The sequence below is a fragment of the Vipera berus genome (genome assembly GCF_964194415.1).
Source record: "Vipera berus genome assembly, chromosome: 5".
In the NCBI taxonomy this organism is placed as follows: Eukaryota; Metazoa; Chordata; class Lepidosauria; order Squamata; family Viperidae; genus Vipera; species Vipera berus.
In genome coordinates, this window is record NC_138207.1 from 62892036 (window position 1) to 62916663 (window position 24628).

The window sequence follows — 24628 nt, forward strand, 5'->3', positions numbered from 1 at the left end:
ACAGTAGTAAGAATGTGGTGTCTCACCTTTTTTTATTAGAAAACATAATGCAGAAACAATACCATAATGGGAAATAGCAGTGAATACACTTGATCAACCTGATACTTCAGAATCTCTTTCAACTATTTAATATGACTCTAAGTGGAATTAGAGTCAATAATGTTCTTGTGATGCACCTTAATGAGTGCATTAAAGATGGCAATGAAAAAATAAATACTTGCGATTATGACTAATATTCTTTTCACTATTCAGAAAGAAATGGAGGAAAGTGAGAGCTGTGTTTGTAGCAGAAGGCATTCAGAAGAAATTACGAAAAGGAGACAAAGTTAGTGTGATATGTTGCCATCAATTTATCATTTCTGTTTTGGTCTGTTGTTAGCAGTTGGTGAGATTTAATTCCACTTTCTTTCATGTTGTCATATTATCACGGATGCTTTATTGTATTATGTTGTATTTATTTTTATTTATATACTGGGAATATTTTAATGTACCGTATATACTTGAGTATAAGCCGACTCGAGTATAAGCCGAGACCCCCAATTTCACCCCCAAAAACTGGGAAAAGTTGTTGACTCGAGTATAAGCCGATCCGCCGTTCTGCAAGCCTCCGCCGCCGGCGGAGGCTGGATCAGTGCTCTGCAAGCCTCCGCCGCCGGCGGAGGCTCGATCCACGCTCTGCAAGCCTCTGCCGCCAGCAGAGGCTCGATCCGCCATTTTGCAAGCCTGAATACACAGGAATACCCTGTGTGGCCGCGGCTCTCGGGGAAGCCCTGGCTGTCCGCTTCCTCGCTCCACGCTGCCATTCGGGGCCCGCGCGTTCCCCGGGCAAATCGCGGCACCCAGCAGGCGAGGAAACACGCCCGCTTCAGTCGCCCCCCCTTCCCTCAGGAGACATGAAGCAAGTGACCGCCCGGAGCTTACCGAGGACTTGCGCGCGGCCGAGGCTTCGGTGCTTCCAGGATCACGCGCACCTCTCCCAAGCCGTCGCCGTCCGGAGACCTGCCGAAGTTTGGGGAGGTTTGGGGAGGTGCGCGCGCACCTCCCCAAACCTCCCCAAACGTCGGCAGGTCTCCGGACCTCCGCGCCCTGCCTGCCTGCTTCTTTCCGCTGCGGAAAGAAGCAGGCAGGCAGGGCGCGGAGGTCCGGAGACCTGCCGACGTTTGGGGAGGTGCCCAACCCTCCGGACCTCCGCGCCCTGCCTGCCTGCTTCTTTCCGCAGCGGAAAGAAGCAGCGGCCGATTTTTCCTTCTCCAGGCCTCTGCCGCCCGTTTCTGTCTGACACACACACACACACGCACGCACGAGGGGGAGAAACAACGCTCTGGGCGGCAGAGGCCTGGAGAAGGAAAAATCAGATTACCCCTTCCACACGTAAAACTTCCAGTTTAATTACAAAGGAAGAAGAGAGAAACTTAGATCAACAGCTCACCTTCCTTTTCCTCTAGGTTGCAAGGGGAAAAATAAAAATCAAAGATCCTTGGAAGTAATGGTTGGAAAAGTTTGCAAGTCTTTGGGAAAGTTCAAGAAGTGAAAGGAATACCCTCCTCTTGAAAGACCAGATAAGGCAGACAGGGAGATGAAGAGTTCAACCGAGTTTCCTCTTTTGTTCAGGCTCCCCGATCAGACAAAGAACTAGCCAGCGGCAGGTTTCTCCCCTTTTCCCTCCCATCTCTCTTCCCCCAACCCTTGGGTCCCACAGCAACTCACGAACTCCAGCCGCCCCTTCTCCTTTGAAAGGTCTAGATCCCGAGATAAGATACGGTATATACAGAAATATACATAAAGAGAGAGACGGACGCAGGCTGTTGGTTTCTCGCCTCATCCCTGGCTTCCAGTTCAAAACTTCCCTCTAAGTGAGCCTCCCAGAAAAACAAATCTTCATGGAGGCGGAGGAGGCAAGGAGAATCCCTCCGATCGTTGTTTCCGGCAAATGCACCTCTTTGTTTGGGTCCCCTTTGACAGGCGCGGAGAACGATCTCCCCTCGCAATTCGGCCAGGTGGGCGCCGGGAGTCCTCTTCCCGTACCCAAGGATGAAAACCGGGGCTTTCAAGAACCCGGGATGGGAGCCGGGGAGTGGAAGGGCTACTACTCAAAGCGCCACGCTGGGAGGAGGGAGAAAGGGAAAAGGGGGGAGGGGGAGGAAAACGGGAAGCAAGTTTTGGGTGAAGCCTCTTTCCTTTCACTTTTGGAAGCGCATCCAGGCGAGGAGAACAAAAGCGTCGCCTCGGCCGGGACTCGGCGCGCTGCTTTTCCCGGCTTCTGACATCGCTACCTGTTGTACAGGCAGGGAGGGGGGGAAGCCAGAGCATCCAGCGCATAACAAAGCCTCGGCCTTTTCACCTGTCCTCCTCCTCTTCCTCCTCCTCCTCCTCCTCCTCCCTCCTCCTCAGGAGCAGCAAAAGCCACTGGACTCGGTCGCCAAATACCGACCACAATACATTTTGGGGGAGGGGATTGGAAAAGAAAGCAAAGAAGCGCCCGGCCGGCCAGGGTGCATCTGCTTTTGCCAGAGGACCCTGTGCGTCTTCCCAAGAGTCGCGCAGAAGCAACAAGTCGCGGCTCCCGACCGCTTGGCAAGCTGCGAAAAAGGACACCCGGGTCCGCGCCTGGGAGTCCCGGTGTACCCTAACTCCTCTCCGAGCCTCTGCCGCCCGTTTCTGTCTGATACACACACACACACGCACGCACGAGGGGGAGAAACAACGCTCTGGGCGGCAGAGGCCTGGAGAAGGAAAAATCGGCCGCAGCCTCGGGGTAGGCTTCTCCGGGGGCGCCGCCGCGATTCTGCAGGGGCCAGGTAGGGAAAACTCGCCGGGGAAAACGGGTGCCGTTGCAGCGCCCGGCGAGTTTAAAAGCAGCGGGTGCAGATGCCTGAACAAAAGAGGAAACTCGGTTGAACTCTTCATCTCCCTGTCTGCCTTATCTGGTCTTTCAAGAGGAGGGTATTCCTTTCACTTCTTGAACTTTCCCAAAGACTTGCAAACTTTTCCAACCATTACTTCCAAGGATCTTTGATTTTTATTTTTCCCCTTGCAACCTAGAGGAAAAGGAAGGTGAGCTGTTGATCTAAGTTTCTCTCTTCTTCCTTTGTAATTAAACTGGAAGTTTTACGTGTGGAAGGGGTAATCTGATTTTTCCTTCTCCAGGCCTCTGCCGCCCAGAGCGTTGTTTCTCCCCCTCGTGCGTGCGTGTGTGTGTGTGTGTCAGACAGAAACGGGCGGCAGAGGCCTGGAGAAGGAAAAATCGGCCGCAGCCTCGGGGTAGGCTTCTCCAGGGGCGCCGCCGCGATTCTGCAGGGGCCAGGTAGGGAAAACTCGCCGGGGAAAACGGGTGCCGCTGCAGCGCCCGGCGAGTTTAAAAGCAGCGGGTGCAGATGCCTGAACAAAAGAGGAAACTCGGTTGAACTCTTCATCTCCCTGTCTACCTTATCTGGTCTTTCAAGAGGAGGGTATTCCTTTCACTTCTTGAACTTTCCCAAAGACTTGCAAACTTTTCCAACCATTACTTCCAAGGATCTTTGATTTTTATTTTTCCCCTTGCAACCTAGAGGAAAAGGAAGGTGAGCTGTTGATCTAAGTTTCTCTCTTCTTCCTTTGTAATTAAACTGGAAGTTTTACGTGTGGAAGGGGTAATCTGATTTTTCCTTCTCCAGGCCTCTGCCACCCAGAGCGTTGTTTCTCCCCCTCGTGCGTGCGTGTGTGTGTGTGTGTCAGACAGAAACGGGCGGCAGAGGCCTGGAGAAGGAAAAATCGGCCGCAGCCTCGGGGTAGGCTTCTCCAGGGGCGCCGCCGCGATTCTGCAGGGGCCAGGTAGGGAAAACTCGCCGGGGAAAACGGGTGCCGTTGCAGCGCCCGGGGAAGCATAGCCTGCTTGACCCACGGCCTCTGAAATGTTCAAAATCCAACTTTTCTGCTTTTTGAAACGCACCACCGGCTGCTCCGTCCAGAAGCCCAGATTCGGGAGGGCTGCTTGGCTTCCACTTGAGCCCATCTATGTCCGCGACCCCCCCCCACTACCCCTAGACCTCAGCCTCGGTCCCCTGTCTGACCCGGAGGAGTATTTTTTAAAAAAAAACTTCCATCGGGATTTGTTCCTGGAGTTTAAATCCTTGCAGTCCGAAGCAAGAGAGAAAGCCGCGACCTCCTCCTGCGGGAGATTCTCTGCCGGCTCCGAAGAGCTCGACCACCAACGCCGGGGCGGCAGAGGCTTGCAGGGCTGGCAGAGGTGGCGGCAGTCCAGCGTTGTTTCTCCCCCTCGTGCTCCCCCTCGTGTGTGTGTGTGTGTGTGTGTGTGTGTGTGTCAGACCCGCAGGAATGGCTAGTAAAGGTGGCGGCAGTCCGGCATTTGCGTTTCTCTGTGTGTCAAGCCCCGTGGGCTCGACACACAGGAAGGGGGGGAATGCCGGAATGCCGCTTCCCTACCAGCCATTCCCGTGGGTCTGACACACACACGCACGCACGAGGGGGAGAAACAACGCTGGACTGCCGCCAGCTCTGCAAGGCTCTGCCGCTCCCTTCTCTCAGCAGCCTGTTCCGAACGAAGGGACAGTTCTTTTTTTTTGTTGACTGGAGTATAAGCCGAAGTGGAGTTTTTCAGCCCAAAAAGTGGGCTGAAAAATTCGGCTTATACTCAAGTATATACGGTATTTGAAGGGTAACTGGTAAAATGCCAAGAATTTCTCAATTTGCAGCTTAGAGAAGTCTTAATCAATGAGTTAATCAGTTCTATGGGATATCTTCATTAATCTCTTTGCAGGCTAATCATCTTTTCAACCAATAGCATAAATATAGAGAAAGCAGGCAAGGCAGGAGCCTTAGGGCTCATAGGCACAAAGGTCCCGCCTTTTTCTCCCATACAGTCAACTCCTTGTTCAACAGTTTCAGCAAACGTGATACATAAGGTAGGGTGTACCTGAGTCTGTACAAAACTAGGTGACCACTAGATGGCAGCAGGTAGTATTTTCTGTATCTCTCCATTGCCAAAGATGCTTATAGCAGAGGAGTGGCACAGAGATAGGAGGATGCAGCAAGTAAGGAGGAGCTAATACAAGACAACAAGTATATGCAGTGGGCTAATGCCTCCTTAAGTAACACCAGCTGCCTGCAATTAGTGCAGGTTCGAGTCCCACCAGGCTCAAGGTTGACTCAGCCTTCCATCCTTCCGAGGTAGGTAAAATGAGGACCCAGATTGTTGGGGGCAATTAAGCTGACTTTGTAATAATGCCGCTTGGGGTGTGTGTGAAAGCCCTAATAAGCAGGCATATACATAGAATGAAGGCTACTGCTAAGCTTGTAAGCCGCCCTGAGTCTTCGGAGAAGGGCGGGATATAAATGGAATTAAAATAAAAAAAATAAAAAATAAAAAAAAGATGCTCAATTTATGGCTTCAGAATTACCCCCTGGAAAAAGAGCAGGAATCCCCAGTCCTGCTTTTTTCTTTCTTGACCCCTGGCTATTCCACTATTTCTGTCTCTAATGTCCTACTTGTCTGCCCTACCTGCAGAGACAAGTATCTTTTGTGAAAGAAAAAGTTACTTTTTCTGACTTGTAAATAAGCCAGAAAATTTTTGGATTGAAATACCTAAGGCACGGGTCGGCAACCCGCGGCTCCGGAGCTGCATGTGGCTCTTTGAGCCGTCTCCTGCGGCTCCCAGCCGCCCGGTGCGCGCGCACCTCTTCGAACGGGCAGTGGTGCACGCGCACCTCTCCAAATGGAGAGTGGCACCGCCCGTTTGGAGAGGTGCGCGCGCACCTCCCCAAACCTTTGGAGAGGTGCGCGCGTACCTCCGCGCGAACGGGCCGCGGCGTCATTCTTTGAGGAAGCTGCCGCGGCCCGTCTGCAAAGCTGCCGAAAGCGGCAGCTTTGCAGATGGGCCACAGCAGCTTCCTGAAAGAGCGACGCCGCGGCCCGTTCCGAGAGGTGCGCGCGCACCTCCCCGAATGGGCGGAGCTGTGCGCACACCTCCCCAAACCTTTGGAGAGGTGCGCGCGTACCTCCGCGCGAACGGGCCACGGCGTCGTTCTTTGAGGAAGCTGCCGCGGCCCGTCTGCAAAGCTGCCGAAAGCGGCAGCTTTGCAGATGGGCCACGGCAGCTTCCTGAAAGAGCGACGCCGCGGCCCGTTCCGAGAGGTGCGCGCGCACCTCCCCGAATGGGCGGAGCTGTGCGCGCACCTCCCCAAACCTTTGGAGAGGTGCGCGCGTACCTCCGCGCGAACGGGCCGCGGCGTCGCTCTTTGATGAAGCTGCCGCGGCCCGTCTGCAAAGCTGCCGAAAGCAGCAGCTTTGCAGACGGGCCGTTGCCGTCGGGCAACCGGGAACCGGTTCCATCTGACTTTTAAAAAAAAAATGGCGACCGCGTGCGTCCGCGCATGCGCAAAATGTTTTTTGCGCGTGCGCGTGCATGGACACACGCACGCGGCTCCCAGTTTTTTTAATTTGTGATGGAACCGGTTCCCGGTGGCTCTTTTACTTTTTTAGGTTGCCGACCCCTGACCTAAGGTAATGTAAAGAGCTTCAAAGGCCAAGAGTCAACTGAAACCAGAGCTTTTCTTATTGGGACTAATGGACAAAGAGTTAGAAAGACTCATGGATGATAGTTCTTGTACATGGTTATGGCTAAAGATTACTATATGCACAAAGTTGAATAGACTGGCAGAATTAGGGGCAGAATTAAAAGAGGGATCAGCCTAGAATCCCTCCATAGTCACAAGTGGACTAAGTCCAACCACCCTTGAATACCACTGACCCTTATCTAGCTTCAAGCAGGAGCTAACTGTTATGCCTATACCTAGGCTTTTAAGCAATACATCTGTTTAACTAGACCTTCATGTATGGACCTGTGCTTTCCCACTTCCTTCTAGGAACACAAAATAATATACATAAAACTCCTTCCTGTATTTTTTTTCCTGCAGCAGCAACCCTGTGACGTTGAGGTGAGATAAAGTGGTAACTCCAAAGTCATCCTATGAGTTTCCATGGATAAGGCTAGACTTTAATTTAGACTTTCATGATACTAACACATTGTATATTTAATACATCTCAAAGCTTAGCATAATATGAATGTATTTGTGCTAAGTGCTGAGACTAATGTTTCATTACCAAGGTGTTTTGCTGTTACTATTAACTATATTCCAAGCCTAATTTTAAGGATACTTTCTTCTTTAAATAGATAAATTTTAATATTCTTCTCTAGAAATATGTGCATTAACCACTTTTGATCATTAATTCCAAATTGAATTTGTCTTTCCGAGGTTGGGCTTTGATTTGGAATTTACAGAGGTTGGCTCTAGAGAGGTAAGAGTGTACCGGTGTCTTAAGAAAGCAAAAATAAATTAAACCTGAAAATATTTTTGCAAAGTACGTTCTTAGGCATTTGCAGCAGACGTGGAGTTGTCTGCCAAATGTGATTCCAGAAGAAACATGAAAGAGACGTCTGTCTTTTGTTCATTTCTTCCTTCAGGAAGGAAATGTTATAAATATAACAGAACAATTGTCTCCATTTTAATAAAATAGACAATTATTCAAATGGATACTTTTGGCTGGAGCCATATTCAAAAATCTTCCCTCTAACTTAATAGCTCCTTGTGCATCAGTTCTCAAAGTCTTCTTTAAATCATAACATTTAAAAGTCTGTATATTGAACTGAAATGTGACAGCAACAATCCAAACTAAATCATTTATAAGAATACATGGTATTACCAACTTGATTATGGATTGAAATGTCACTAAGAAAACATCATAAAATGTCAAAAGTTATTCAGCAAAAGCCTTTCCTTGAATACATATGCTACATCACCATATATGAATTATTTTGCAGAAGTTTATAATGGATTAATTGTTACTAGGCTTTAGGACGGTGATAGCATACTAGGATCATTTTTGGTTGTTCCAAATAATGGCATTATTTTGGGGATGTATGTGCACACAGTAGCAGAGTAGATGGGTTTGTATTTGTTTCACTGATCACATAAGTAGAAATTTTAAGATTAGGACTAATATGCAGCATCAGAAAAACTAATACCATTATTGAGAATTGTTAGAGACTTTCAGTATTAACATGTTTCATAGAAATCATGTTTCATAGCAGGGCTGTCCATCCTTAGCAACTTTAAGACTTGTGGACTTTAACTCATAGAATTGTTCTCAGGTGTAGATTGTTGAATAATTAATAATAATAGCAACAAGAAAGATGCCTCACAGAAATAACATTAAGAGTCTGGATGAGAAAGATTACTACAAATACTTGGGTATCCTTCAAGCTGACAACATCAAGCACACTGAAGTCAAGAAAAAGATTAGAGGTGAATATATCAAGAGAGTGAAGAAGATCTTAAAGTCCAAACTCAATGGAGGAAATACCATGAAGGCAATCAACACCTGGGCAATTCCAGTCATTAGATACACAGCTGGAATAGTGGACTGGTCTCAAGCAAAACTAAAAGCAATGGATAGGAAGACCAGAAAAATAATGACAATAAATCATGCCCTTCATCCACACAGTGACATTGATAGACTCTATCTACCAAGGCAAATAGGTGGACATGGAATGCTGCAAGTACATCAGATGGTTGAAGAAGAAAAAATGGCTTTGGAAGAATATCTGAAGGACAATGATGAAGTTGCACTGAAATTAGTATATCAGGAAGGCTTACTGACTACTGGAGAGACCAAACTGGCCTACAAGAAAGACCAAATGAAGAACAGAATAGACACATGGGAAGACAAAGCACTACATGGCCAGTACATTAAAAAAAATAGCTGGGAAAGCAGATAATAACAAGACCTGGCTAAGAGCAGGAAAGTTAAGGAAAGAGACCGAGGGAGTAATTCTGGCTGTACAAGACCAAGCCTTAAGGACAAATACATATAAAGTCAAAATTGAGAAGACAGCAACAGACAGTAAGTGCCACTTACGCAAAGAAGCTGAAGAAACAGTGGACCACCTGGTAAGCTGCTGCAAGAAGATCGCACAGACATGACAAAGTAGCAACAATGGTGCATTGGAAGATCTGCAAGAAATATCATTTGCCTGTAAGCAAGAACTGGTGGGATCATAAAATAGAGAAAGTCATAGAAAATGATAAAATTAAACTGCTCTGGGACTTCAGAATTCAAACAGACAAGCACCTGCACCATAACACCCCAGACTTAACAACTGTCGGTAAGAAAGACAAAAAAGTCTGGATAGTGGACGTGGCAGTCCCTGGAGACAGCAGAATAGATGAGAAAGAACTGGAGAAGATAACAAAATACAAAGACCTACAAATAGAAATAGAAAGACTGTGACAAAGGCAAGCAAGGGTAGTACCAATAGTAATAGGCGCCTTGGGTGCAATCCCAAAACAACTGGAGCACCACTTGAGCACTATTGGCATTGACACATTTGCCATTAGTCAAATGCAAAAGGAACTAGGAACTGCTTCCATCCTGTGATGATATCTGTAACACCATCAAACATCCACATCTGCCTATCCCAGGTCCTTGGTAAGCCCTCGATAGGTAGACCAAAATGCCAAATCCAGTCTGAACATCTGGCTGACTGTGCGATGAATAATAATAATAATAATAATAATAATAATAATAATAATAATAATAATAATAATAATAATAATAATAATAATAATAGTTGGAAGGGACCTTGGAGGTCATCTAGTCCAACCACCTGCTCAGGCAGGAAACCCTATACCATTTCAGACATGATGACAATGCTTACACTTCATAGATACTCACCACTCCTTAAAGGTATCTTATCTTTGCTGTACAAATGAAAAAGGTTCAGGAAATGGCAGCAAAATAATTAAGATGTTGGAACACAATATTTATAAAAGCATTCAACACTTTAAAATGGAAAAAAGGGTGCATAGGGGGAATATGCTAAGTACAAATGCTATTATTTATCTTATGGGGAAAGTACAATTTTTCACTTTTACAAGGAAACAGTTTTTCCCCATTAAATTGATTGACAGTGGCTCTAGGATAAATAAAAGGAAGCAACATGTCATAGGATACAATATAAACTCAAATAATTTTGAGTACACTATAAGCTGAAAGAATTTCTTACTGCATTCCTTGGCAATGATGATAGCTACTAGTTTATATAACTTTAAAAAGGGATTAGATAAATTTATTGAGGATTACAGACATGAAATACAATTTCAGAGTTAAAATAGACCTTTTTTTTAAGTGTAAGCCATTTGTTTTCTGAAAAACGGATTGCTCTCAAGTTAAAATTATTCTTTTAGTGTAATAATATTTCCTAAACATGGAGTTGGCAATACTTACTACCAACTGATCAAATTTGAACCAGTTAACAGGCATAGGGGAACAATACTTGCTATTTCCCTTAAGGGCAGATGGTTTTTACAAACCGTTTGTAGCACGGAGAATTGTACTATATAAATAGTTCATTCATGTTAAAATACTTTCTGCTTTAATTGTCCTTGTGTTGAAGGATTTGTTTTTAATTATTATACAGGATAATGTCTCAAGATTGTCTTTCATTTAATTGATACCTTCCCCCCCCCAAGAAAGTTAAAAAATGGTTTACTCCTGGACAAAACATATTTGGAAAATATTTGAAACTGTACCTGATTTTATAAACTACACTGTTTTAAGTTGACTACATCTGGACTGCAAAAGTCAAGACACTCACTACACATTAGCCGAGTCTTAAGAGTAACCTGGTTTTTTTTATTACCATCTAGTGTTAATCTAGATTTTAATACTGAATATAAGGTAAAAGTGTCAAATCTATTTAAAACATTTATATATTTCTTATATATTTATAAACTTCTAACACGTATGAGGAAGGACCCCCACGTGACTTAATAGTCAGAGAAAGAAACTTTGAAAGGACCCACCCTAATAGATCAATGATGGGTGGAAGTTTGTAACTTCAAACTTGTAAGATTCTCTAAAGTAGCCATAAAGTAGAATTTGTTCATCTAGATCATTTTCCTGTCTGGAAGGCTGACAATATATGGAAGTTGAGTATCTTGAAGATTCACAATATTACTTACCTACCTACATTATCCAACCTAGAGGTCAGTTTTAACTACTTGTGTCATTTTTTTATTTTGTCTTTTGTTTTAGGTCCCCTTATCCAGGTTGCAAAATTCAGACAGCCTTTAGATGGCAATGAAGACATACAGAATATTCTAACTTTTTGCTTCCATCTAGTGGTCATCTAATTCATTGCTGCCCAAACTTCTGCCTGTTCCCATGCTGTGCCTCAAGCAATAGGTTATGCAGAAATAAAATATGGATGTAACAGTTGTGATACTAGTGTCCCATTGGAATAAGCCCAGATGTTTTCAAGATAAAAATACTAACTTATTATGTTTCAGTCCCAAAGCAGCTAAATCTATCAGATATCTTTGTTGCTATAAGCCAGCATGAAATATAGTCCTGCAAGAGGACCATGCTTCTGAAAGAATGAGATTCAGTGAATCAAGAAGAAAAATATGATTGGATTCAAAGGGTTCATCCCAAAGGAGTGAATCCCATTCATCTAGTTCCTGTATTCAAACACTGCTGCTGACCAATAAGAATGGATGGAATATCCTGGATGGAATACATTTTTAGAGGAAGAATTTGGAGTTTACTTGGCAGAGACAGCAAATACATGTTCTACCTTAAGCAACATCAAATTACTATGTAGGTATTGTCATTATATATGTATTCTGGATCATGTTCAGCTGTATACTCCATAGCAAGGGTCTTCAAACTCTCCCCTTTTATGACTTATGGACTTCAACTCCTCAGAACTCCTCAGCCAGCGTGCCTGGCTGTGGAGTTCTGGGAGTTGAAGTCCATGAGTCGTAAAAGGGTAGAGTTTGAAGATCCCTGCTCCGTAGGAATCCCTATGGATTCTACTCCGTTAGTTGTTGCCATCTATAGAGGGCGGTGCTCATCTCTGCCCTCAGACGTAGCCAATGAGCTGCCCCCTATACTACATAGTTCATAAAAATATTTTTATAGGAATAAAGAACAATGTGATAAAATGTTGATGACTGCATTTCATACATCTTGAATCAGGCCAAGGCATCTTGTGGAACCTCAGAATGTTAAGGGGGAGGTTGTCTGTGTCACTAACATTTCACTTGTGACTTTACAAAACAGATGGTTGATATGAACATGCTAATGTGCCAGTCCCATCTGTTTTATCTGGTTATAACTCTGGCTGTAATAAACTTCAACAAAACAGTTTCTAGGCAGCAAAATGGAAAGACGCAATTCATTTTCTAATTCAGGTGCTTTATCCTTTTTAGTAAACATGTGTTCCACATCATGTGCTTTCAATGCAAATATAGCTTAAGGGCTTCCAAACAAAGCTATCAGACTAAATTGGCTACATGTTAAATATTCATGCCTTGCCTTTTGTAAGAAGGGAACTTTCTCTCCCCACACAGATTACCATTCAGTCAAATAGTCCATTGGACTAATTTTTTTAAAGATTTTAGTTAAGAAATCTTGTGTTTGCCACATCCTATCTTACATATCCATGGGGCTACTTTGGGTGGATCTTATTTAGAGAGGAATACTAAGTCGCATCTATTGTAGTCCTGCACCTTAAATCTACTCTTATTTTTCTGTATACTGAACACATGTTAGCATAAAATGCAGATACATGCGTTTTCCCTAAAATATGTAACTTTAACTCTAATATATGCTTTTTAAAGTTGTGCCTCTTATACGCTTGGAGCTGACTTGCAAAAATTAGGAAAAGTGCAAAAATGGAGGAATGCCTGTCTAATGATTTCAAATCATATCCATTTGACATAAAATGATGAGCAAGTAAAGTTTAGAAAATTCCTTGTCTCACCAGGTGTTGTTAAAAAAGGTGTGTAAAGGGACGCGGTGGCTCAGTGGGTTAGGACGCTGAGCTTGTCGATCAGAAGGTCGGCAGTTTGGCAGGTTGGATCCCGACTACCGCGTAACAGAGTGAGCACCTGTTACTTGTCCCAGCTTCTGCCAACCTAGCAGTTCGAAAGCACATAAAAAATGCAAGTAGAAAAATAGGGACCACTACGGTGGGAAGGTAACAGCGTTCCGTGCGCCTTTGGTGTCTAGTCATGCCGGCCACATGACCATGGAGATGTCCTCGGAAAAGCGCTGGCTCTTCGGCTTTGAAACGGAGATGAGCACCGGCCCCTAGTGTTGGAAACGACTAGCACACATGTGCGGGGGAACCTTTACCTTTACCTTTTAAAGGTGACATAATTAGAGGAGGGAATGGGTAGCCTTTTCCTGTTGCCTTTTGATGGGCTTCCCTTGACTACTTTCAGACTTTAGCCAAGAGCAGCAGATGGTGAAGAGATTTAGCAAATATAGTAGTTTCCATAGATGTTAAGAGGCATGGTGGAGCAGTGGGCTAATGCCTCCTTAAGTAACACCAGCTGCCTGCAGTTAGTGCAGGTTCGCATCCCACCAGGCTCAAGGTTGACTCAGCCTTCCATCCTTCTGAGGTAGGTAAAATGAGGACCCAGATTGTTGGGGGCAATTAAGCTGACTTTGTAATAATGCCGCTTGGGGTGTGTGTGAAAGCCCTAATAAGCAGGCATATACATAGAATGAAGGCTACTGCTAAGCTTGTAAGCCGCCCTGAGTCTTCGGAGAAGGGCGGGATATAAATGGAATTAAAATAAAAAAAATAAAAAAATTATGGAGAATGCTACAGAATGGAGGCGATGAGGCTATATGAGACTATTGAAATTTATCTTCTACTCCGCTGTGTATTTTTGAATTCTTTTGATGTAGACTTAAAAGATAGCATTATTATTAAATAATAGTTAAATGCTACTATATATTGTTCCATCCTTCTATTCTGAATTTGTAATTCTGATTTTATGAGACAATTAACTTCAATTTGTTTTGAAATGGGGTTTTAGTTTTAGTTTTCTTCTATATAATGGTGTTATGAAAAAAGGGTGAAGTTTTTGTTACAAATAGTAATTGACCTGACCTGTAAAAGTAGTTGCTATTATATCTCGAAACTATCACACTGAGAATCTCAAAAATTTCATTTCAAGAAAATTACTTCTGTTATTTGTATATCAAGTTCTAATATGAGAATTTGGCTTCACCAATTTATGTTTCATTATTTCCAAAACTAATTCTTTTGCTTTTTTTTAAAAAAATAAAATCTTATCACCATACTTGCCCTCTGGAAAAGTATTTCCCTTGAGATCCATCTTGTCCCAAGCCTGCAAATCTTTTTGAAGGCCTTAAAAATCTTGCTTTTTCAGCAGGAGCCAACTGGAATGATTTCTGAATGCACTGTGGTATTTGAAATTTAGAATAGAATAGAGCTGGAATGGACCTTGGAGGTCTTCTAGTCCAGCCCCCTGCTCAAGCAGGAGAACCTATACCATTTCAGACAATTGACTGTCCAGTCTCTTCTTAGTTTTTATTTTTATTTTTAACTTAGTTTTAAGTTTTTTATCTTTTCCTAGCATGGAATTTCTTTTACCGTTTTAATATTACTTTAATAATGTATGTTTATTCAGTTCTTTGCAAGCCTGTTTTAATCAATTGGGCAGACCCATAAATTGATTAAAACGAATATGTAATTAAACTGGAAAGGATTATATACAGTATGTTTGTCATGAATTAGCTACGTAGCATCCAATGTTCATCATTCCAGGTTTTCTTTGTGACAGAAGCACTTACAAACTATATAAATATAACATTCAACACTGAGGAAGTAAAACAGCATAAAGTAGGTCCCAAAAATATAGCACATTTAAAAGTGTGTAAAATAAATAGGATTAAAACTAAATAACATTCGCCCAGTATCAGGCCATGTCGACAGCATTTTTTCTCGCCAACATGAGGTCTTCATCCATACATGCTGTAGGAAATTGTATGCACCATAGCATATGTTAGGTGGATTATCCCAAAGGTGCTTTTTCAAGAGGCAACTGGACTTTCTTTGATTTTCCTTGAAGGTGTTTCACTTCTCATCCAAGAAGCTTCTTCAGTGCTAAAGATTCTGAAGAATCAGAAGTGAAGAAGCTTCTTGAATGAGAAACATCTTCAAGGAAAAACAAAAAGTCTAGTTTTGTTTTGAAAAAAGTACCTCTGGGACATCCATGACCTGGATGACTGAAAATCTTCATAGACCTGTGAGATGGGTTGTTTTTCTCCATAGTCACGCACATTCACTCCAGGTAATATTCTGTAACATTTTCATATGAGAATATTTCCATTTAGATGTGACAACACTGTTCTCTTTAAATAACTTTAAAAGACATTTGGGGGGAGAAAATCACAACTATTTGTAATTCTAACTGGAAGGAACTGGGCTGTTTTAGAAATGCCTTGTTCTTGTAGGAATTTCTAGAGTTCACAAGTACAAAATATTTCTCCTTCTCAGAATGGCATTCCAGGAAGTTAATAGAATACTTTTTCTCTCTCATAATATTCTGAAGTGCTGCCTTAAACAACTTTGTTGAAAATAGCTCAGTACTTAAATCTTGACAGATTTTGACTAAGTATTCATTGGCTAAATCTAGAGATGTATGGGAATTGGTATACATTTATTGGACAAAAAGATAAATTAATTGTAAATGCTTGCTAAAATGTGCACTTCCCATAATTTTCCAATTGTGTTTCAAAAAAAGAAAAGTGAAACAAAAAAGATTTGGAAAAAAAGACCTATAAAACTGTGCTTTATTATTTAAAGTTATGAAATGTATGCACACCAGTTATGTATGTATTTATAAATATTTAATCCTCTTTTCAGGGTTAAAAAAACAAACCCTCCAACTTTAGGAAAGATACCCTGAAAACTTTTGAGAAGTGTTCGTGACTACAGTGCTTGCTTTTTTTTCACAGCAGAATACATAAATAAGCCCAAACAGTCTGCTCAGTAAAATAGAGTTTTATCCGAAACAGAAAATGGCATACCTAAGCTATTTTTATTTTTTATTCTCATCAGAACAGCTACATGAAGCTGAAAGCTATGCATTTAAAATGTTTATGTTTCTGTTCCATTAGTTACAATCATAGAGATGAGAACAGAAAAGGTGAGCACAGTTTCAATACCTGCAAATCTCATTGAGACCTGTACCTTCCATGTTTTCATCTTACAAACCCAAACAAAATTATATACACAGATGTTGTTTCAGAGCACATAAATCAGTCTCTTGTGAAATATGCAATGCATGGTTTCCAAGTATCTACGCTCATCACAACTGTTTCAGGATGTCTGTTTTCTGTCTTATTACCTTTCTTATTCCAAAGTTTCTTTGAAGATAGAACTACATGACAGCTGACTTGCGGCTCATATGTTGTACCCTCCATCTGTTCTATTTCCTCAAAGGAATGCTTTTTATAAGTCTTGTTTTTTTCTATATACGAACATCGAATCAAATCAAATTCCTCATTACAGTCACAGATCAGGATATATGAACATCCAACAACAGTTAAGTCATTGTCATTTTCTCTGGAGAAATCATAAATATTTGTCCTTAGAAATAGTACCGTATTTTCCGGCGTATAAGACGACTGGGCATATAAGACGACCCCCTACATTTCCTGTTAAATTATAGGGTTTGGGCTATACTCGCCGTATAAGACTACCCCTCTTCCAACGCACACCAAATAAAAAATAAAAAACATCACATTTGATTTTAATATGGTAATTTTAATTCAAATGCTTATGACATGCAGGTGCTTAGTAGGAAAACTGTCACTTATAAATATAAGGCTGTTTGTCATCAAACATGTAAACATAAAACAGTGCAAGTGGATTAAACAATAATAATAATAATAATAATAATAATAATAATAATAATAATAATAATAATAAGAAGAAGAAGAAGAAGAAGAAGAAGAAGTTGGAGGGGACCTTGGAGGTCATCTAGTCCAACCCCCTGCTAAGGCAGGAAACCCTATACCATTTCAGACAAATGGCTGTCCAGTCTCTTCTTAATAACTTCCAGTGTTGGAGCATTCACCACTTCTGGAGGCAGGTTGTTCCACTGGTTAATTGTTCTAACTGTCAGGAAGTTTCTCCTTAGTTCTAGGTTGCTTCTCTCCTTGACTAGTTTCCATCCATTGCTTCTTGTCCTGCTTTCAGGTGCTTTGGAGAATAGCTTGGCTCCCTCTGCTTTGTGGCAGCCCCTGAGATATTGGATCACTGCTATCATGTCACCCCTCACCCTTCTCTTCGTTAAACTACACATACCCAATTGCAGCAACTGTTCCCTATTTTCCTAATTCACTTTTTCACTTTTCCTAATTCACTCTAAAGCTTTCCCTGCGCAGAGCCTTAAGTAACACCAGCTGCCTGCAATTAGTGCAGGTTCGCATCCCACCAGGCTCAAGGTTGACTCAGCTTTCCATCCTTCCAAGGTAGGTAAAATGAGGACCCAGATTGTTGGGGGCAATAAGCTGACTTTGTAATAATGCTGCTTGGGGGGGTGAAAGCCCTAATAAACAGGCATATACACAGAATGAAGGCTATTGCTAAGCACATTGATTTGTGCTTTAAATTGTAAACCACCCTGAGTCTTCGGAGAAGGGCAGGATATAAATGGGATTTTAAAAAAAAAGACCAAATGGGAGATCCGCTCCAGGTTTTCCAGCCAGCCCGCCCAGTTCCTGAGTCAAATGTGTCCTTAGAGCTAAGCCGCTGCTCTGGCTGCTGCCTTCCCCACCTGCCTTTCAAGTTGGGATATACTACAGCTGCTCTTCAACTTTAGAAGGAAAGACGCCCAGACCCCAGCCTGTAAAAAATCACAGACTGCAGCTTCTTTTCCAATTGGTCCCGCTTTCCTTGCGCAGACTAAATGGGAGATCCACTCCAGGTTTTCCAGCCAGCCCTGTCCCTAAATTTTCAGCACCCGGCGTATAAGACGACCCCTGACTTTTGAGAAGATTTTCATGGGTTAAAAAGTAGTCTTATACGCCGGAAAATACGGTATTTTAAAATGTTTTTAAGCATATCGTGTCTCTGGATTTTAAAAGTGACATAATTCCTTTAGAGATGGAGCGTATAACAAAATATGCATTCGGAATTTTGGCAAAAATATCCACAAGCTGTCGGTAGCTATGAAGTTATGATGGCTGTATTTTACCTCCAGTAGAAAAGAGTTATTTTCTACTGTCTGAAAACTGCTTCTCTTTTGCTGTTGCTTATATTGGTGGTACAGTAGACCTTCACTGTTGTAGCATCTGCACTTTGGATACCGTAGCCCCCTCAGATTTATTAGGTCCCAACCAGTGGTGGGATTCAGCCAGTTTGCACCACTTCAGCAGAACTGGTAGCTAATTTTTTTGTTGTCTGGGCCCAAAATGGACTTCTGGAAGCGGCATCCACACAGATAACCGGTTGTTCACATATTTGAATCCTACCACTGGTCCCAACCCTGTTGGCATTTCAGAAATCCTTGAAGACCTGGATGTTCTCCCAAGTCTGAGGCCTACAGGATGGATGAGCCCATCCTGTAATTTTGTTAGCAGGACTGTGGTTTTGTGTCTGCCGTATTTTCCCTCAAGTGCCGCTGGGTTATTATTGTGTTATTGCTGTTGACTTATTTGTCTTGTTTTGTTGGTTTTTATGTTTGCTGCCGAGACTTGCAGTTGCAAATTTATAACATATACCAATACAACAAATAAATTAATAGTAAAGTATATCTTCCATAAAATGACCACAAATGTTATTCCTTGGAGGTAGGCCAGGTCAATGATCAGATTCTATAAAGACTATTGAAACTCTACTATACTGATGCAGGGTGATGCGGTGGCTCAGTGGGTTAGGACGCTGAGCTTGTCGATCAGAAGGTCGGCAGTTTGGCGGGTCGAATCCCGAGTGCTGCGTAACAGAGTGAGCGCCTGTTACTCGTCCCAGCTTCTGCCAACCTAGCAGTTCGAAAGCACGTAAAAAATGCAAGTAGAAAAATAGGGACCACTACGGTGCGAAGGTAACAGCGTTCCGTGCACCTTTGGCGTCTAGTCATGCCGGCCACATGACCATGGAGACATCCTTGGACAAGCGCTGGTTCTTCGGCTTTGAAACAGATGAGCACGCATGTGCGGAGGAACCTTTACCTTTACCTTTATAATAATAGAATCTTGAAAGCCTGATCTTGTTTTTCTCTCCTTGTCTTAAATGAAATAAAACAAAGGCAAGGAGGTCTTGAGTTCCTGCCTGCCTGCCTGCCTGCCTGCATTTACTAAGTGGCACAGTGATGTGATTTTTGCTTAATGATCAGTTTGTTTAAGTGATAGAAATTTCAGTCCCAATTAGGACTGTAACTCAAGGACTATCTGTACATCTAATTATATAAAGGTTGCCTTTCAATTCCCACTGTTCCTGCTCTTATTCCCAGAAGAAAATCTAATGGCATAGGTAGCCTCACTTAAGTGTCCTGCAATTTCTTTACCTTATATGTCTATTACCTCAACTTCCCTCTCTTTCTCTTAAAAGCAGTTTTAAAAGACTGTAGCCAGGAGAATAGGAAAAAAAATCAAGCTGTCTTTCAAAAAGATTACTGCTAAAAATAATTTCAAGCTATTGAACATTTACAATCTTCTCGCACACTTGTAAGATAATGCTAAGGTTTTGCAATCCAAACTTCAATAAAACATGCAATAAAAGCTTCTAGAAGTACCAGGTAATTTAAGAAAAAAAATAGCAAAGCACACAGGATCAGACTGCAAGTTTCCAGGAGATAGTGAAAAGGGCACATAGTCTTTCAAAAATACATTTAGATTTGCTTTATTGCTTATTTATTGCAACTGAAGCTCTTGATTCCATAGTCCAATTTTAGATGGCTAGCACTTAAAAGATATGAGCATACCCAGCCGCCTCATCTGCATATTGAAGTTTTTGCAGTCTGACAAAGAAAAAACAATCAAAAAGGAATATGGAAATACTTGATGGTTCACAAGTAGGAAAGGAGTTGCATACTGTCACCTTATGCATTTATTTATTCTGTTTTTATCCTGCCACAAGCATGGATTCACAGAGCATATCATTAGAAATTTATTAGTTTATTTGCTTGCTAGCTTACTTAGACTTATATTGTTATATGGGATTCAGAGTGGCTTCTTTGAGATGGAAAGCCATCTAAATGAGATACATGAAAGAGAAATTCAGGAATTAAAATTGCTGAAGAAAAGATTGAGATCAGAAAAGAATCTCTGATAATGCTAATAATGGCATCTCAGTGGCTGGAAGTGAGAAAGACTTAGGGAATGTCTTGATGAAGGTAAAGTACAAGGATAACAGTCATTCTGATTCTCAATATTTTTTTTAAAGATGTCAGCTGCTAGTGGTAACTGAATGCAAATAGATGAAGAGGTAATGGAAATAGTAACAGACTTTATGTTCCTAGGCTCAAAACTCCACAGGGATGTTGCCTGTAATTTTGACATAAATAGACATCTGCTTCTTTGGGGAAAAGCTTGTAGCAAATCTCAACAAAATGATGAAATACAGAAATGTCAGGCTGTCAGGAAAGACGTGCAAAGGGAAGGCAATGGTGTTCCCAGTCATAATATAAATTGTTAGTTTACCAGAAAGGATGCCCAGAGAAAAATCAGTATTTTTGAACTGTGGTGCTGAAAAAAAAATTATTTAGAATACCTTGGCCAGCTAAAATTAGAAATCATTCAGTAATAGTTGTAAAATCAGAGAGCTCCCTGGAAATGCTAATAACTAAGTATTAAGGTCTTGAATATAAGATTTAATAATGGCTGTTATAAATGGGAAACCAACAGTCTTTGGAGAAGATGCTAATGCTTGAAAAAAAAATCAAAAGCAATAGATAAGATAACTTAGTCAGTCTCACTGATTTCACGAGCCTTAGCTTACAATTGAGTTCAAAAGAGGGAGTTATTGGCAAACCTGTTCAAGTGTCAAAAGATGAAAAGAGCAATTTAAAAGAGTAAGGAACAGGATTCCCCTTTTTCCTAATGAATCCATGCCAGTTATTTCTTTCTTGTAGAAGTTCATAACCCAGACTTTGTTTGTTTGGCCTCTTAAATCTGCATCCAAGACAACAAAATTAGGAAATTCTGAAATTATGTTCAGTTGACAAAAGTAAAGCTTTATTGCATTTGGAGAAATGCTATCTGTACTTGAAAAGAACTAGCACAGATGTTTGTTAACTGGACAAGGCTTGGAAGAGACATATTATCAGGTTTGCGGTTTCAAAGATTGCTTTGAATTCCAAGGAGGAAAGTATAGAAGAAAGCAAGCAAAGGGATCAAATGGAGGAAGCAGCTGTGCGGTTGGAGAAAAAGCTGCAACAGAGATAAAAATCTATCTCCCATCAACCCATAGCCCACCACTTCATATGAACTACATAAAGCACATTGTGAGTTGGATAAAAACAGAAATTATGATGTGTTAAATATTGTACTCCACTAAGCATCTCCAGTCATACATTGTGATAGAATCCCTTATGCATTCACACTTCTTGAAATCATCCCTATTAAAAAATTATCGACCATATATTTAATATTTAAGCCACCTGTCATGACTTCTCTTTGTGGAAAATTATGTCCTATAATCTCATGCTGAATGTAGCTAATCCAGTAAAGCAATACAAACATTACCAAATATGTACCATAGCTAACCATTTTTAACATACTTAAGCACTATAAATCTTATGTTGATGACTTCCATAATGGTGAGAAGTTCAATTCATTCTCTTGCTTTGTATTGACACATTCTAAGTCAATGAAAAACATTGTCAGATTCAAGACTACTAATGTTTAGTAGACTACCTCTGTGTATCGTTCAGCAGCAGAAAGAGCAGTGTGATGCAAATTTAACTCATGGAAATGATAATTAAAAATAATAGAAGGAGCAGAGTGCTATGTTCCTGTCACCTCAGATCTATCCTCAATCAGCCATACAGAAATATGGCTATAAACACATACTTTAGGTATTCTCCTAAGTCTAGCCGTATGATGAAAGAGGGGGAGGGGCTGGGGGAAGTCCAAGGTACTTCCAGTTTTACTGAGGTAGGAAAAGGCTTATTTCCATCACTCAAACAATCTCATCTTGAATTTGGGCAATCACATCCTTCAGAGCAGGGGTGTCAAACTCAATTTCATTGAGGGCCGCATCAGCATTGCAGTTGCCCTCAGGGGGCCGGGTGGGTGTGGCCAGGGTGGGCGTGGCCTACTGGGTGGGCGTGGCTAGAGTGCATATGGCCTACTGGGTGGGCATGGCCAGCTCTACATCGTTCGCATCAAGGGTGCCTATGGGGGCCTGGGCAGGAGTGGGACAGATCTGAGGGTCTCTGGCAGGAGGAGAGTCTCTGGGCCAGGGCCAAGGCAGTGGGGGCCATTCCCTCACTGTTTCCAGGATGGCTTTGCGGGCCACATGAAACCACGGGCCAGATCCGGCCCCTGGGCCTTGTGTTTGACATGTCTGCTTTAGAGGATTCTGATCGTTGTTTTCCAGTCCTATTTCTTGATTATTCATCGTGATTGAGAAACAGTGAGCCAGTCGGGTAACTAACCAGCCTCATTCTATGCTTCTACAGAAAATATCCATTTGCTAAGTGTAACAGCACTATTAGTACATTTTAATGCAATACCACAGCAATGCTGAAAGGATATCATCTCTCTCTTTCTTCGGTTATTGTTACACAGTATGACTCAGCGTTCTTATTAAACGGCTACATTAACACAAATATGTTGGTGCTTCAGGTAAATGTTGTCATTCTGGATTTGCTTAAATAAACTGAAACACACTCCCCTTCCTTTTCCTTGAGCTTCAAGCTTGCTTTCTACACGATCAAAAATCAACTTCGTGTTTTTAGATGAGTTTTCAGCCTTGTCGTTACCATTCGGAAAGCATTTCATAGCTAATAACTTCTGTACTCCTCCAAAGATAGAACAGAAGAAAGCATGCACAAAAATTGGGGTGCATCAGTATTTTCAATGCTTGAATGCTTCAAGAATGCTATAGATGCCATGGGGGAAAAAACAACTTGCTTCAGTCAATATTATTTGGAGTTGGTAGTTCTTTATTTCTTCCTGTCCAGTTTGCATATTCACACATTGTTTTCAGCTAGATCCAGAGCCAATAACTGAAGACAATTTTTTTCCCTGGAGGCTTGGAAGAAATATTTTGGCTCACCAAAATATAAGAGGAAAGTGTTATTTTTTCCTTATATAGGTAGGAGACAGTCCCATGAGGATGCTGCTAATTTCTAGTAAACTACAAAAATACAGTAGATGTGCCCCAGTTAAGGCTCTTAAATGGTCAGAACATTTATGAATATATTCTTCTGTACAGAAATATCAGAAAGTTTGCTATAAAATGGACTTGAAATTTCTCTTTTATTCACTTTCTCTGTCTCCCTCTCCCCCCCTCCAGATACACACAAACTGTTAGAATTTTAAAACGATGACAATATATTTGTATTTTTATTGCAGAAAATGCATTGCATGTTTTAATCAGGGCTAAGTAACTATAGAAATACCACCTGCATCTCATTTTAGGGAGTTCATTATTACAATATGGAGTGTCAGCCAATATTACCTTGTGGAAAAGTTGCTTTGAAGCATCTGGAATAATTGAGCTTGGAGCTCAGTCCTTACAAGATTATGGAAGTATTTTTACCCATTCATTTTCATAAAACTTTGTGACTGAATTTAGGATAGAGCATAGTGCTTTATGTAATGAATGAACTTTATTGAAAATGAATGTGTGAAAATAAAGCCATTTGTAAATTCCACATACTGAGCTAGGAGAAAAAAGTTGATTTTTTTTACATTAATAAAAATAGACTTGATTCATTTAAATAGACTTGATTCATTTCAATACAATAAGAGAAAGAGATTGACAATTATGGGGCCTTTTCTTACTTTGCAGCTTTGTCAGTATTAAAAGAGTACATAAACTGAGTTTGCACATTACACAAAGCCATAACATATTCCATATATGAAGTGATTGTATTCACATAAAAACATTAAGCCAAAATCAAAACAAAGTCATAAGCTTAGAAAAAGTATTAATTCAATCAAGGTCCTTCATTGTCTAGAACAGGGGTGTCAAATTGCCGGCCCGCAGGCCAGACATGTCATCTGGAAGCCATGCCCACCCCATTGCCGGCAATGGCAAAACCATCCTGATACGTTGCGCGACATCACGTGACGTCATGAGTTTGACATATCTGGTCTAGAACATATGAAGTTGGCTTGATGAATTAAAAGATCCAGAAAGGCTCCTGGTTTGAATTTTTATTTGTATATTTGTTAGAGTTATAAGCGTAGTGTTTTTTGCAGTGTTTTTCCTCAGAATAACAACCCTATTGTTGGAGTGAGAGGGGGTGAATTACCCCAAGTCAACCAATGAACTTCTAAGGCTGGTGGTGGACCTCAGCCTGGAAAATGCTGATCCTTGTCCAACATCTTTACCACAATATCACACTGGATCTATATGTCATATGAAGTATAAAGTATAAACCTTTCAATATAAAGAATATGTTCTCCATTTGCCTATGGTTGCTAATTATTGCCACTCATGTCCTCCCCATATTGATCTGGATCAAGCAAAATTGCAAACTTTACTGAATGTAGTGTATGAAATAGATTTAAAATGGTGTAACTGTATTCATCATCTAGATCACATGAATATAGACTTTTTCCATCTTC

General features: G+C 41.6%; 1 protein-coding gene across 4 annotated transcripts in view; it reads left to right on the forward strand.

Moving 5' to 3' along the window:
• LHPP (phospholysine phosphohistidine inorganic pyrophosphate phosphatase) overlaps positions 1-24628 on the forward strand; it is a 163402-nt gene that overhangs the window by 73878 nt on the left and 64896 nt on the right. Inside the window, exon 7 of one of the 4 annotated variants that reach the window (XM_081328324.1) lies at positions 24260-24494. The exons of the other annotated variants lie outside the window; for them this stretch is intronic. Within the exon in view, the coding sequence (XP_081184450.1) occupies positions 24260-24329 (70 nt within the window). The 3' untranslated portion in view covers positions 24330-24494. Of the gene's footprint in view, positions 1-24259; positions 24495-24628 lie in introns of those variants that run through there. 4 annotated transcript variants of the gene reach the window in all.